This window comes from Lupinus angustifolius, chromosome LG02, assembly GCF_001865875.1.
Source record: "Lupinus angustifolius cultivar Tanjil chromosome LG02, LupAngTanjil_v1.0, whole genome shotgun sequence".
Classification (NCBI taxonomy): Eukaryota; Viridiplantae; Streptophyta; class Magnoliopsida; order Fabales; family Fabaceae; genus Lupinus; species Lupinus angustifolius.
The window spans coordinates 184671-200302 of record NC_032010.1 but is presented as its reverse complement, the minus strand read 5'-3'; the positions used below and the strand labels follow the sequence as shown (position 1 = coordinate 200302).

At 31.1% G+C, this 15632-nt stretch overlaps 2 protein-coding genes across 2 annotated transcripts; both read right to left on the bottom strand.

Moving 5' to 3' along the window:
* LOC109329708 (LEAF RUST 10 DISEASE-RESISTANCE LOCUS RECEPTOR-LIKE PROTEIN KINASE-like 2.4) lies at positions 2713–5974 on the bottom strand. Its single transcript, XM_019563465.1, has 3 exons — positions 5018–5974; positions 4202–4246; positions 2713–3950 (listed from the first exon to the last, which is right to left on the bottom strand). Exons 1-3 carry the CDS (start codon positions 5736–5738, stop codon positions 2857–2859), a joined length of 1860 nt encoding a protein of 619 aa, XP_019419010.1. The 5' UTR covers positions 5739–5974; the 3' UTR covers positions 2713–2856.
* LOC109329698 (chloroplastic group IIA intron splicing facilitator CRS1, chloroplastic) lies at positions 7341–12913 on the bottom strand. Its single transcript, XM_019563455.1, has 8 exons — positions 12021–12913; positions 10906–11383; positions 9590–9720; positions 9145–9504; positions 8899–9055; positions 8076–8368; positions 7881–7940; positions 7341–7472 (listed from the first exon to the last, which is right to left on the bottom strand). Exons 1-8 carry the CDS (start codon positions 12792–12794, stop codon positions 7428–7430), a joined length of 2298 nt encoding a protein of 765 aa, XP_019419000.1. The 5' UTR covers positions 12795–12913; the 3' UTR covers positions 7341–7427.

Below are 15632 nucleotides of genomic sequence, written 5' to 3'. Positions count from 1 at the left end.
ATAGAATTATTTTTATGGAAAAAATATAATTTGTTTATTTAATTCATTTAATTAATTTTATCATTTATAAAGTATTTATTTTAAACTTTCATACCAATAATATAATTTATTAAAATAAAATTAAAGGGAAGAAGGAAGGATGTTTTATATTAAAAACAGTAAATTTAAAGAGCAGGGAACCATAATCACACTAAATAATTGGAATCATAATCAATTTATTTTTCTTATAATCAAGTATATCCTTCCATTCTAAGGATAAAAAATTATTTTCTATTTGGATGTGCGATAGTCTCTTCTAATAAATGTCACTTACAAGAATTGTATTCTTCAGGCATTGTCGGACAAAACTTTATAGTAGATTTTTAAGTAGCTTGTAGCTTTTTGAGTAACTCAAAAAACTATTAAAAACGTCCGATAAATAAAAATTGAAGATAAGTTATAGCTTTTAAAAAAGGACCTTGCAACGTTTGAAAGCTAATTTTTAGAAAAATACTTCATGTAGCATTTAAAAAGTAAAAGTAATTTTCAATAATTAACTTTCCAATTTTGTCATTGAATATTTTAATAAAATACATTACATGTCCTCCATTAAAAAACATATTAGATGAAATATAACTTAATTGCGTATTTTAGAGAAAAAAACATTGAAAAAAACAAATCTTAAAATAAAACAAACAAAAAATTAAAATATTTCATATCCAATTATAACTAAAATATAAAAATAATTACTTATTTTAAATTATTTATGTATTTAATTATTTCAATTAATAAATAAAAAATAAATAAACTATGTATGTATTTTTTTTTAGTTATTTTTTAAATTTCAATTAGTTACAAAGCTTATTTTACTAAATAACTTTAGTTTGATAAGCTACATTCAGAACTATAAGTTTTGAGTTACTTTCATAATTACAAGTTCATACCTACAAACTAGTTTTTCTATGCGAAACTTTAACATTTTGATGTATAAAAGGATATAGTAAGACTTTAAACTATTATATTAAGAGGATATAGCTCATTCGATTGATTTGTAACAAAATTAAGATGACTATGTATGATTTGTTTGGTTAATCCTAAAGCTGACAACTTGACTCAATGGATCAACAAGTCAATCAAATTTACTTTTAAAAAAATTACCAAAACAACATTATTTTTAAATAAAAAATAGGTTAGTTCTAACTTATTCATAGTTATGTTTATCATTTGTTATTTTATAATAAAGGTTTGCTTGTTTAATTAAGCTTTAAACTAAATCGTATATTTTTGTTGTAACTAACGTGTAAAACGTTTGTTGTTTGGTAATGTTTTAAAATTTTCTTTTTTTATGTAAAATCTCTCTTATATATTGGTTGTTTAAGTACTTGTATGTTGCCAAAAAATTTCATTTTGAAGTATAAATTAAATAATATTAACTAGTTCTATAAAAAATTTAATATATCTTTATTTAAACAGAGTTAATAGGTCTAGATAGTGACTCACTTGAACGATTAGTAACTCATTAACCTAATATCTTGATCAAATTAATGGTCAATCCAAAATTAATAACACCAGGTGATATACTAAATCAGATAGATATTAAACTTTATTATTAATTTTCATATTTATCTATTACTATTATCAACATTCATTATCGTTGAGATTTTTTATGCGATAAGCGGAAATTTTTAATTTTAAAAGACATAATCTACTCTTTTTTAATTCAATAAATTTATTATTATAAATAAGTACTCACCCACATAAAATTTATTTAGATTAAGATTTTAAAATCAATGGAGAATTTTCATTTTCCTTGAATCTCATGATATCTCACATAATCTTATTAGATACTTTAAAGAAAACTTCTATATCATTAGAGCTTTATCTCATTATTAACTTTGTTTATTTCAACAAGTTTATAAATATTGCATGTTGATTATTTTTTTAGTTTAGGAACATATATGCCAAGCTTTAAGTGTGTTGTACGTCCTTCCTCCCAGTAACATTTAAGATGTTATGTCACGATGCTACGATCGTAATAATGTGATTTTGTGAATGTAAGGCAAATATTGTTTCTTCTTTTTTTTATCAACAATGAAAACTTTATTAATCAATAGATAAAATATTAGGAGAACAAGTGGTACTCCTATCCATTGAATCTCAGAAATTAACAAAGAGAAAGACAAGTTGATGGATGTCTCATCCAATCAACATAAGAGTAAGAGAAGAAAGGAAAGCGGACAATAATAAGATTTCAGGAATGCAGAAAAATAAGCTCCACCATTGCTTAATTAATTCTACATGATGGCAAAATAACTTTATATTACCTTCAAGAGAATGACATCATTTTCTAATTTTATCATAATCTTGATCAACATTCATAATGAGACAATGATTGATCTTATCTAAAAAAGTGCATCACATGGAGAAAGAGTAATCCCCCTATGAAAAAACCTAAAAGGATTATGATATTTCCAATTTGTAATTTAATGTGTTCTTTATATTTAACGAAGTTGATTTATTGTGCTTTAACTCATACTTGTATCTATCTTTTCTTGCTCTAATTATTTAACGCTTAAACACGTGAGACTCAAAATGTGATTGCATAATCTTAATTAATCAAATAAGTAGCTACCACTAGGTTTAACGGATCTATAAAGCAACAACCAAAACATTTATTTGATTGAAAACATGATGTGTGTACGTGAACAAGCTATTACACTATTAATGAAACAGTTAGAATATAAAAACTTTAGAAATGTTCTACTCCGTTTGCTAGAACCAAAGAAAAGGTATAGATCTTATTGGTAATTAATTACACAAGTTTATAATAAGAGAAATACAAAATATATGAATGTCAAATCCAAATAAAACATAATACTAGCTATCACATGATGATCTAGAAGGAGATGAGAAGAAAGGTTTTGGTGGTATTTCCAAGGTTTCAACTTTCCCTTCAAGCATATCAACCACTATGCGCATTGTTGGACGGGTTGAAGGGTCATTTTGGATGCACCATAAGCTTACTATTACCATCTTTCTCATCATCTCTTCATCACTTTCATTAGTAATGTTCTTAAGTGGTATATCTTCATTCAATTCTATACGCTTATATATCCAATAAGGAAAATAAATTTCACTAGTGCAATCAACTTCAACACTCATATTCTTTCTCCCACCTACCATTTCCAAAACCATCATTCCGAAACTATAGACATCTGATTTATGAGATACCACTCCAATATTTCTCGAAAATACCTCGGGTGCAATGTATCCTGGGGTTCCTCTAGCACCCAACATTGATATCATGCTCTCATTTTTAGGACTTATTTTAGCCAATCCAAAATCCGATATCTTAGGAATGAAGTTATCATCCAATAGTATGTTGTGTGGCTTTATGTCAAAATGGAATATTCTAGTATTACATCCTTTGTGCAAATATTCCAATCCTCTAGAAACACCAATTGCAATTTGGTATAATGTTTCCCAATTCAATTGGTTATTTACTATATTTGGATTGGTTTGGTATATGAACTTCTCTAAAGACCCATTAGACATGTACTCATATATTAATGCTCTCTTACATCTTTCATAGCAAAATCCTAGTAAAGTGACTATGTTAATATGAGATGTTCTACTAATGCTTGCTACCTCATTGATGAACTCATCTCCATTACCTTTTGATTTATTCAACATCTTCACAGCAACTAGGCGTTGATCATGTAATTTCCCTTTGAAAACACCACCATATCCTCCTTGCCCTAGTTTTTCTGAGAATGAATTTGTCATTTTCTTTATCTCTATGTAGCTATATCTTCTTATACCAAGTGGTCCATGTGTCTTGAGAAAAGCCTCAAAATCTTGATGAGCTTTAGAGTTTTCATTCCATAATTGATTCATTTTATGAAACCATAATCTCCTTCTAAAGATGTAGATCATAATAATTAAAACACCAATTACCAAAGCTGCAGAAACTGTAATAAAAGAATAAATTAGACATGATATTTTTCATAAATTTTGATGCTTGTTTAATTGGAAACAATACTAGACTTTCCTTTGTCCAAGTGGTTACCAAATTACCACAACTTGTTCAAAGGTTAGAAGATTGGTTAAAAGAAAGACAAAAAAATGACTCTTATAACCAAATGGAAGCAAAAGAAAGAAGCAATAATAAGTAGCAACAAGTAAAGTTTAGCAAAGTTGATGAAGTAACGAAAGCTCTCACCTGTTGTAGCTATGAGCATGACCATACGGCTATTTTTCTTTGACTCTGGTTAATAAATAATGTAGTAAACTCCAATCAACACAAAGACATAAACACAAAAGGTAATTAAAATGAATTGCCTTGTAGAAAATACATATCACTAGCACAAAACAATGCTGAGAAAGACAGGATTTGACCCTAAAGTAGATCATCAGAAAAAGGATATGCCTAATATGATTGGCATCGAATTGGTGAGGTTGTGTGCTTGGAAAGTCTTGATGAAGTGAACCATGTAGTATCATTGATGCAAAGTTAATGTGTGCTTAGTGTGGTTTAATTTGAAGTGCAGTAGTATTATAGTTGCAATTGCAAATTTAGGCCACCGATATTAATCATATTGAAGAGTGTAAATTTGTTTATTTTCTGTTGGAGCTTGGAAATAATGTGTGTTACCTAACTCAACTAAACATTAAAAAAATATTATAATGTTGGTGCATGGAGTCAAAACTTTAGGCTACTAATGACAAATTTATCCCAAAAGTCAAATATGTCAAAGACTTTGTTCATTGTTGCAAGTACTTATATATGCTGACCCAGTCTTCTACTGGTGCTATAGTTTTGGGGGAATACTGAATACTTTAATCAACAGGTGAATCAATAATACTAAAGGTAACAACTATTATTGTAGTTGCAATATTTCAGTTTTAAGAATCTCTATAAAAGTATTGTGATGGTAATTACAGGTGAATCAATATAATTATATTTTTCATCAATTATAATATAAGTATATAACCACAATTTATATATTAGTTTGTGAAATTAACAAAAGAAACATACCTTGACATAGAGTTCCATTGTTGCAGAAACAGCCAAATTGTGCATCATTGTTGCCGCATACCCCACCAGTCTCAACACAAGTGCTGCACTTAGCATAGCTTTGGTCCCATCTCAATTCAAAACCATCTTTTAGTGTGTTTGGGATAATACTTTCATCCTTAGCTACATCTTGAGCTAGGGTTCCAGAAATTGGGACAATAATACTTTTGCAATAGTTAGTAGGCAAAACTCCAGCACCATAATAAACATATTTGCCACCACCACAGTCTTCACTATTAGGAGTAGGTTGTGTGTTGCCAGTGCAATCATATAAAAGTACTGTAACATTTGCAAGTCCACCATTAAAATAAAACACAGTGTTTTCAAAGCTAGTAGCATGGTAACTAGTCAAACACACAGTATCCCATAAATCATCCCTAGCCACTTTGAGATTCTGTGTTTTCAAGTCCCAATCAATAATCCTATATGTTACTGAATTCACTGTGAATTTTGGAACATGGTTTTCACAATTTACCTTCAAGTTAGGTTCACCACAATATTCTGGTCTAGTTCCTCCAGAGAATGGGTATGTGAGGTTTGTGATGGTTCCACAGCTATAAGTGTTAGTGGCATAGCACTTTGTATAATCATTAGCAGAAACGTGAGATGTAATATTGGTTAAGATGATGGAAGTGGCTATGAAAAAGAAAAAGGGATAAGAATGAAGCAAGAGGGTTTTCATTGTTGAAGAAAAACAAGTCTTTTGTGAAGTGAGAATAATGGCAAAGCAAAATGAAGATAAAGACTTAACTAATAATAATTGATTAATCAACTACGCGTAAATGATATATGATATAGGGATAACTTGACTAATTGATTATTCAATTCATATTTCACTTTCATAGCATGAAAGTTTCAACAGTTGGAGGTTTCTAGGTTAGTGACTACATGAGCTGCTTAGTTTAGTTGCATTATGTAGTTGTTGGGCTGAATATTCATGGAGCACCAAGGTTTAAATTTTGAGTATACAATCATTACACACACTCCTATGTTAATATTATTGAAATAGTCAAAATTGTATCATGACTAATATTAAGATTTTAGTAGTTTCCGAAATCATGACAAACACCCGATATTTAAAACCTTGGTGAGGAGATAGTAGTTCATGTTGTGAGGGACATTTTTGTCCATAAAAATAGTCATGCGCATGTGATTATCCAATTTTATAACCTAAAACATTAATCTCTAATATTTGACCCACATTTAAAACTTTTAAAAATTATTTTATATTTTGTCAATTTTTGAAGACCTTAACGGATAAAGTGCATATTGTTTATTAGTGACTACTTTTGCTTACCTTCAAAGTAGGCATTGTCTCTAACTATTAGTTGAAGGATATGAAACATTTACACATCTTGCTATAAATGTGTCTGACACATATCCGATTTGTAAGAAAATTTTGATTTTGAAGGAAGAATGAGCTTTTAGTCCTGCCAATCATTTTATTTTTAGTCTCTATCAATGATGTGCTAATATTAAAATTGATCACGTAACTAATAAGTATAACATATATTATATGTGAGTATTAGCATTTACACTAAAATAAAAATCAACAATTTTTAGGAATCAAAAATATAATATTGTTATACTCCAGAATCTACGGTTCTTTAATTCACAGAATGTGCATGTGTGCATGCTTCATTTTCTCCATGCAGATAACTGTTATTTCAAGCTTTTCATACAACATCAAAAATGAACATATAAAGATTCTAACAGTACTTACTAAATTCAACAAAATATATCACATCTAATCATTGTAGGTATAAAAAAAATTAGATCCATGGTGAACAAGTTGTCAGAAATTGTTTTGGATCATCTTGGCCAATGTTTTTATTTTCATAAGCTTATTGAAATAAGCTAAAAAGACAATAGAAGAAAATCATAAGCTATTTTCATAAGCTTTTTTCAAGTGTACAACTTTATAAAGGTACCATGTAACTGGCTTGTGGTGTGTAAGGACACAAGCTCAGCACTATAATAGATAAGATATACACCAGCCATGAAGCAGCTCAAGGTCCATAACCCTTGTTTTAATGTTCTAAATACAGTTGACAAGAAGATAACAGCATAAAACTTTCTAGTTTTAACGAGCCGAATTTTCGATGTATCCTTTATTCTGAAGGACAAAAGAAGAGAAGCTAAAGGGGGGTATACAAGTATCCATTTCCACCAACTCCTTTAAGAATAAGCTCATGAGAATGGTGATAGTAATGAGTGACATCAGATTAACTTTCCAATATAGGAAGTAAAAAAAATTTGTTGATGCTTGTTTAATTTCTCATACCTCTTATCTTGTCAATTGTCAATGAGCAGAAGAACTCTTACGAGAGTTGCCGTGTGATACACGTCTTAGACATGCATGCATTACTTCTCAGAATTCTCCCAGCTCAATTTCCTTTCTCTGCTGAAGGTCTGCCTAAAATTGCAAAAGGATACGCGATTAGTTACACTAAACCGTATGAAGTTGTCGTATTGAAATGCAAGTCTCATGGTCAAACAGAAAGAGACCTTGATACTTGACAGATTTGTCGTAATTTGGAGGAAATTATGTTGACCTCCGTAGATTTGGCTTAATTACACTTGGCACCCCTCTTGTCTCAAAAGGTACACTCACCTCCCTGATATTCAAATACCATCACAACTACATCCCCCAGACAGGATTGTAATTACGCTAATCTCGGTGTAGCTTTTGAAACAGGACGGTTGTTGAATGTAATTAAGTTAAACCGGAAGTATATAATTTTTCCATGTGTTTTTTTTAATACTTAATATTGTTGTTCATGATTGAATGAATGTCAATTTCAATCAGATTATTGAGATTTACCAGTTTCAGCTTCAAATCAGAAATTGCCTGCTGTCTCTGATGAGCAAAAAACTTCAGTGACTGAAACAACGGTAAGCAAAATTAATCAATCTTGAATTGAAAAAGGAAATTCAACCAAGGGAACCACATAGGAATTTGATATGAATTTCCAAGATCTAGGAAAATGATGGATGCAAAAAGAAAGCAATAACTTACACCAATTCTCTGCATTTCAAGGGATCGGCGCAATGCTTCCCTTTTGGTTAGGAGATTTTTTGATACCTTATTCGAAGGCCGTTTATAATTTTTCCCACGATAAATAATAATAGCATGGCCCTCTTTCAGTTTTTGAATTGAAACTAAAATTCCACCACTCTCCGCCTCCAACAATTGTGCAGTGTCAATAACCTGCTTGAATAGTCTCTGCATTGTAATGACCTTCACTACTTCTCGGTGTTTCCAGTGCTGATGTAGTCCTTCCATTACACCATCAAAGATTCCGCGTCTGCCTGCACTCAGTGTTTAGTATAAACTCCTAGAGTCGGAAATAATAATGCAGCTTTTCCAGAAAAGAGAGATATAAGTGAGTACATACATTAAACAGCTTTCCGATTTAAGTGATTATAAGTGAAATTGGATCAGAGACTATTCATTAAACGCTTTCTGATTAGATATCTGGTAATATGTTACTTTTTTCTTTAAACAAAAATCCGTTATTTCTATTATTTTAAACTTTCACATTTACAAATGCCCGTAGCTGACGAGCCCTCAAAACATGAAAATCTAAAGGTTGACGATTTATCATCCAAGATTGTCGACAATTCACATAGACAAAAAACTACCTAAGAGGAATTTCTCAATGCACAAGTTATTCAACTAAATTAAACTCTTATAGAACAGTGATGCTAGAGTACTCAGCAACAAAGCATTTATTTGCAGTCAAACGAACAAAGAAAAGAACAAAACACAACTCTCACAAACACAGAGAAATAGAAAGAGTTCACAAACAACTAAAATCGGAGAAGTGGAATTTTGTTACCAAGCACTAAGCAGGCATCCATCCTCAATCCTATCCTTCGGAAGCTTTCTCTCTCCTCGTCAGTCATTACTTCTAGGTCTGCGTCCTTCTCAGAAGGTTTCCACGCAGCATTTAACTTCGATAATTTCATAGCTGATCTCTCTATTTTCTTGTTAACCTGCAGAGTCCATAAAATTAATCTCAAATACTATCAGTATATACATTCATAACAACGCAAAAGGAAAAACTAAATAAACCAAATCTCACAATGAAAGCTTTGCGGTGTTCCTCTTTCAATTCCTTCTCCAGTCTACATATTTCAGCTTCAAGTTGAATGTTTGAATTTCCATTTACTTTTTTTATATCTCCAAGTTCTGTCTGTATGTTCTTAAATTCGGTGAAAGTTCCACTTATACTAGTTTCTTGTGGCAGTTCAGCAATTGAAGAAATGGATTCAATGGCTTCAATTGCTCTCGTACGTGCAGTTTCTTCGTGAAATTGGCAACTCTTAAGCTCCAATTCTCTCTCTTCTACCAAAGCTGCAACTTTTTTCGGAAGGAAATCCTTTCCCCTATATAGTAATATGTAAAACTTGTTACGCAACAACAGAATTCCTCCTGTGAGACGCTGCAGTGTAGACACTAAAGTTATGCACACTTGTTCCTGAATAAATCGCATCTACATTGAACATTGAAATTTCCATCAAACTTGCCTTGAGTTCTTCGGCCATTGTTTCGTTGTCAGTATTTGGAACTCCATACTTGATTGCAATTTTTGCTATAAGACTTTTCTCCCACAACTTTAAGATTGAAGTAGCTAAGCCCTGAAGTCCTCTGTTCCTTCCTTCACAATAAAGAGAGAAAATAAATTAATTAACCGTATGAAAACAAGGATAAGCATGAGTAGTTCTGCATATGATTTTTTAAGCTATTATTGGTATACAACCAACTAATTATGATTTTCCTTATAACAGATATTGATTGGATCATCATTTTCCAAGCAACCACTTCTTGTTTTAGATACTGCCTACGATGTATAAGGTATAGATTAATATTGCATCAAGAACTCGGTTTCAGGTTTGCTTGATCATGAGACATAGTGTTGTTCAACTATCAATGGATTTCATGTGCCTAAAATGATTTTGAATTACTCAAAGGATCCATGCACATATTATTGAAGGTGAGCCTCGGCGCAATAGTAAGGTTGCTTGCCGTGTGACTAGGAGGTCATGGGTTCAAATCCTAATAACAACCTATTCGCTTGGTGGGAGCTCCGTCCACTGGGCCACCCTTTATGCATAACATATTATTTAAATTTAATAAGAACATAATTAGTTACGTACAATATAATCAATTATCAATCAATATGCACATATGCAGAGACATACATGATACATAAAACAAACCTGGCATATATGAATATTTATAGTGTGTGATTCTGTGCATCTGGTGCAACTTAAAAAGGGCTTCATTGCCAATACAATTCTCTTCAGTGACAAATTCTATGGTCTAAACTCTTCACCACAAGCGACAATTATCTTATATGTCATATAAGTTCCAAATTTACAATGTCAAACAAAACCTATGGTGCTGGTTACAATGCATTCTTCTCTCAGGGGACAACAAAAGTCATAGGGTATATTCCTGATATTATTTATGGCTACTATATTTTTACCGGTTATAGGCATATCATAACTTACCAAAAGAGATTTGAGGATATCTCTGGGTAGAAGTACAACAACAACCAAGTCTTTATCCCATTACATGAGGTCGGCTAAATGGATCGAACGACGACATAATGCTCTATCATAAATCATGTTCATTAACAAAAAACAATTAAAGTAATGGCCGAAAGACTAAAAAAACAAACCAAAGCAGATAAAGGATAGAATTATTTTATTTTTCTAAGCATGTTTATGTATATTGTGTGAATTGCACCAATTTACTGTCATACATGGAAAAACTAGAAAATAAATATGTATTATTAGCCAAAAAAGGAACCGATAGGTTGCAGCAAGCAGGAAGGTACCAAGGACAAAATGGGTTGGTAAAGGGTGAGCAAGCTTCCGCAAGTACGTTAATTCACTATCAGCTAGCTTTACACTCTCATAAGGTGGACAAAGCCTAAATGGAGGCTTAAATCCAGGAACCACTTCTGGAAGTAAGTCAGCATCTACAGGGAGTGGCTTATGCATCCACCAATCGATGAAGCGAGGTCCTAAGCCGTCCAATAATCTATCAGTTTCCCTCTCATACAATGATCCACTGACTGACCGGTAATTTGTATCTTGCATGCCAGTTGATATAGAATCCTTATGATCAGCATTCAAGCTCGGCATGTCACTTGTACTATTGTCGGATTTAGCCCCGTACAGATCAGAGGGTTTGGTTCTTTGACTACGAATATAAATCTTGGGAGAACCTTTAGAGTTTAACTGGTGATTGCATCCTCGGTAAACCACGAGAAAATCTTTTTTACTCTGGACAACCAAGCCTCCGGTCTTTGTCTATTCACAAAGAAAACGAAAACTAATGTAGCTATCAGGTAAAATGGAAGGATAACAAGAAACATGTATAACATGTGACAGAAATAACTATATACAAGTCAAAGCAGTTTGATTAATATTAGAAGTTTCTTGCAGCTAGCAGTGGTCGAGCAGGGACGAAATATACAGGCAACATGGCCTTATATTGCCATGTCTGAACTCTGAAGTGCTTTTCGGTCATGTACAAGTACAACATATTAACATACCAATTCTTATATGATATTCAATAATATTTTCATTGCCATCAGTTTAACATGGCAGACTAAATATTATTCTTCAAGAACAACACGATTGCGGAGGGTGTTTGTCGAAAAGATTACTTCCTAAGGAATCAGTTTATTTTTGTTGAGTGTTCATGTTTGGCAACCAGATTAAAGTATGCAAAATGAATTGTACAGAGAAATTAGAAGTTTGAAGCTTATTTGTAAATATTTTGATTATTTTAAAACCAATCACATTTTTCTCATTTCATCAATGCTGAACTGCATAACAAATATTATTAATCTAAACAAATAACTACACACATTTTTATATGATAAACTATTGCACAACTAGAATGAACCTAAACTATCTTACAATACCATGATACAATTCTAACCTCCACAATTTCTCGAGCTCTATCCATATTCCTGCATAAAGGGATATCAAATTTAATCATAGCAAGTTCATTTTTCGTCCAAATCCTTCTAATTTCATCTACAACATCTTGTGTAACACCAGCTTTCATAACCTTAACCCATTTCCTCATTTTTGCAGCCTCATCCCTCAACTTTTGAAGAAGCACCTTATCAAGATTCAACTCTGCAGCAGTCAAAGCCTTTTCCTTTTTCATCCTCAAAAACACAATCTTCTCATCTCTCTCCCATGGCATCCTCTCTCTACTACTTCTTCTCCTACTACTACTACTATCATCATCATTTTCATTCAACTTTTCCAAATACCCTTCAAAGTTCTCAACTTTCTCAGTACCCAATTGAGTTTTTTCAGTGCTGTGAAGTTTCTCAACCTTCTGGGCTATTCTCTTCATCGCTTTCTTCCCTCTAACCTCTTTACCAACCAATGCTTTATCAGAAAGTTTCTGTTTTTCTTCATCTGCGACGTGGCGCCTGTTGAATCTCTTGTGGGTTTTGGAGAAGTCAAGAATCTCATGGGGTTGGAGAAGGAGAGGACCCTTCATCCATGGAGGAGTAGGAGCTTTCATAGGAGCAATGGTAGAATTGGAGTCTTTAGGAATAGGAAGAGAAATGGGGTAATTGAGATTGTTATTATTATTGTTGTTGTTGTTGTTGTTATTGGTTGGAGATAATGAAAGAGAAATGTGAATTGAAGAATGAAGAGATAGATGATGTGGGTGAAGAGAAAGAAAGAGCATGATGATGAAACTGATAAAGATAATTCAATGGAATTCAATGTTTTTGCTCCACATACTCACAAATGCAGTGTTCAGAAGAGTGTATTGTTGTATCAGATTAGAGACTTTAGATTTTAGAATCCAGGTCAGATTGTTTTGCTTTTAGATTATTCACCATATTATATAAATTATAATTATTCTTATATTTTTCTCTATTTTACTTTTAAACTCCCTAAATTTTGATATCATCACATCTAAGATTGAGATCACTCATCTGTAGTTATAAAAATTGATGGGCCAATTCCATAGTGAACTAGATTTTTGATCGATACAATTGCTAAGATCGATCTTGTATTCAAACATGGATGACTTAATATAATTCATTCGGTTTAAGACTAAAACTGGTGAATTGGTAGTTCGGACGGTCGAGTTAATTATTTTTTAAATATTAAAATCGTGTGTTTTGAGATTAAATATATATGGTTTAAGCCTGAAATTGATGACTCGGCAATTTGGACAGTCGAATTAATTATTTTTTTAAATATTAAAATGATGTGTTTTGACATGAAACATATAAAGTTTATATTTGTCAGTTGTAATAAAATCTTAGTTGTGTAATTAAAGATAAAATCAATGTTATTTTAATCTTTTTTGTTATGTTATTTTAATATTTTGTGGATTGTTATATTGGTCATAATACTAGTATTGTGATATATTGGCTCAACTAGTAATTCACAAATTAAACTGAATATTAATTAACCTATATATTTTATAATAAGTATAATAAATTTATAAATATAAATATTATGCAATGTATAATTTAATTATTGAAATTATTAAATAGTTGACTATGTTACAAATAACTATGAGCTTCAAGATTCAAAACCTTAATTTATTATTTTGAAAATTAGGTAAAAAAATTTAACGACCAAACCAATTTTGATCTTGTACGATATGGTTTGACCAATTTTGGTTGGTTTTGACATATTTTGATCGGTTTAATTGCATGTCACATATAATTTTCATATTGTACTAATAAGGGATATATTCATCAGTTTAATAGTTGAACCAAATGGTACGATATTAACAACATGGTTTTAAACTATCTTAGTTGTATAATTAAGTTTTGAGCTTATTTGTGCACTTTTATTGTAATTAAAATGTAAAACTTATTTTGTTTGATTATGTTTCAACTTATTTGTGATACTATGTGGTAGTAAAAAGGAATGTATAATGGTAATGTTTTTAAATTTGTACTTTAAAGCAAAGTTATATAAATCAGCTCGGGCAGGTCAGCCCGACTTGCTCAGCCTTCAATCAGGCACATATCATGTCCAAACTACACACTAAATCGTTTTTACATTGAAACTAGGAAGAACCAGTTTCACTCGATTAGTTTAAGCCTAAAATTAGTAACTCAGACGATCTAACAAATTGGATTGGTCGACTCAATCAAAAAAAAAATATTCTTAAAAACCAAAACAACTTCATTTTCAAATGAAAAAAATCAAATGTTTTCAACTTATTTTATATTTGTCATTTCTTAGCTTGTGTTGTAGTGAAGCCTTAGTTGTTTAACTAAAATTTAAATTTATTTGTGAGTTTTTTTGCAATTAAAGTGTAAAACATGTGTTGTTGGATGTTGTTTTCTACTTATGATATTTTTTGTAGTAAAACAATATTTGTTGATTGTTTAATTAGGTTTTTTGTGATTGTAATGTTTTAAAATTTAGAGCATAATATTATTAAATATGTTAGCTAATATTAGGATTTTAGAATTTTTAATATAAACGAGTCAATCGGTTCAAACAATAATCGATGGATCCAACCAGTAACTTATCAACTTAGTACCTTAACCAAGTCAACAATTGGTTTGAGTTTAATAACATTGCTATTCAGTTATTAACCAATATTAGATAGTATTATAATTTTCTTATGTAAAAAGTAATTATATTGTTTTAATAAAAAGTGAAACATTAATTTATTAATCTAACAAATTGTTCAATGCGAAATAGACCTAGGCTATCCATTTAACCTCACCATCACCTTCAATCACGATTGAGAATGAGTCGAATCGAGTCGAATCAGGACTCTGTTCGATTCAATTTAGTAAAAATTTATTCAGTTTAACTCATTAGCTTGATTGATTTAATTTATTAGCTTAAATGTTAATTATTTATTTCATATATAAAATTAAATATTTTCTATATATATATATATATATATATATAATCGAGTCAACTTATAAATCTTATGAGTCGAACCGTATTTGGCTCAAGTTTAGGTTGTTTATTTGACGAACTTAATTTTTAACTCAAATTCAACTCATTTGATTCATCAATCAAGTTTATTAAGTTAAATAAGAATCAAGTTTCGAACAAATGTCGACTTGGTCTAGTTCATTCTCATGTTACCTTCAATCAATGTTGACTTAACATAATCATCCTCATTGCAAACCCCCTCAAAACAACCACTACCAACAACTAAATAATATCAACTCCGAATCATTTCACTCATGCAAACCCGTGAAAACAAAACAAGATCACAAATTGCCATAGACCCCAATAACCCCTACATAAAGAAAGAGAAGGAGGAGACCAAAAGTACCAATGTTCATTATCTTAGACCATCGTGAATCAAAACCCTAGGAGGCTCCAACTGCTATGTTGAGTTTGTAATTGTTAATCATTATTTTCGATTTCTGCAGTTCCAAGGTTGCTGAATATTGCAGGCATGGAAAACTTGTTTTACATTAATTGAGCATTACCGATTAACAAAGATGTTGTTAGAGTATATATATATATATGCTCACTATTAAATTTGTGACCTAGCTACTATTATATATATATGCTCACTATT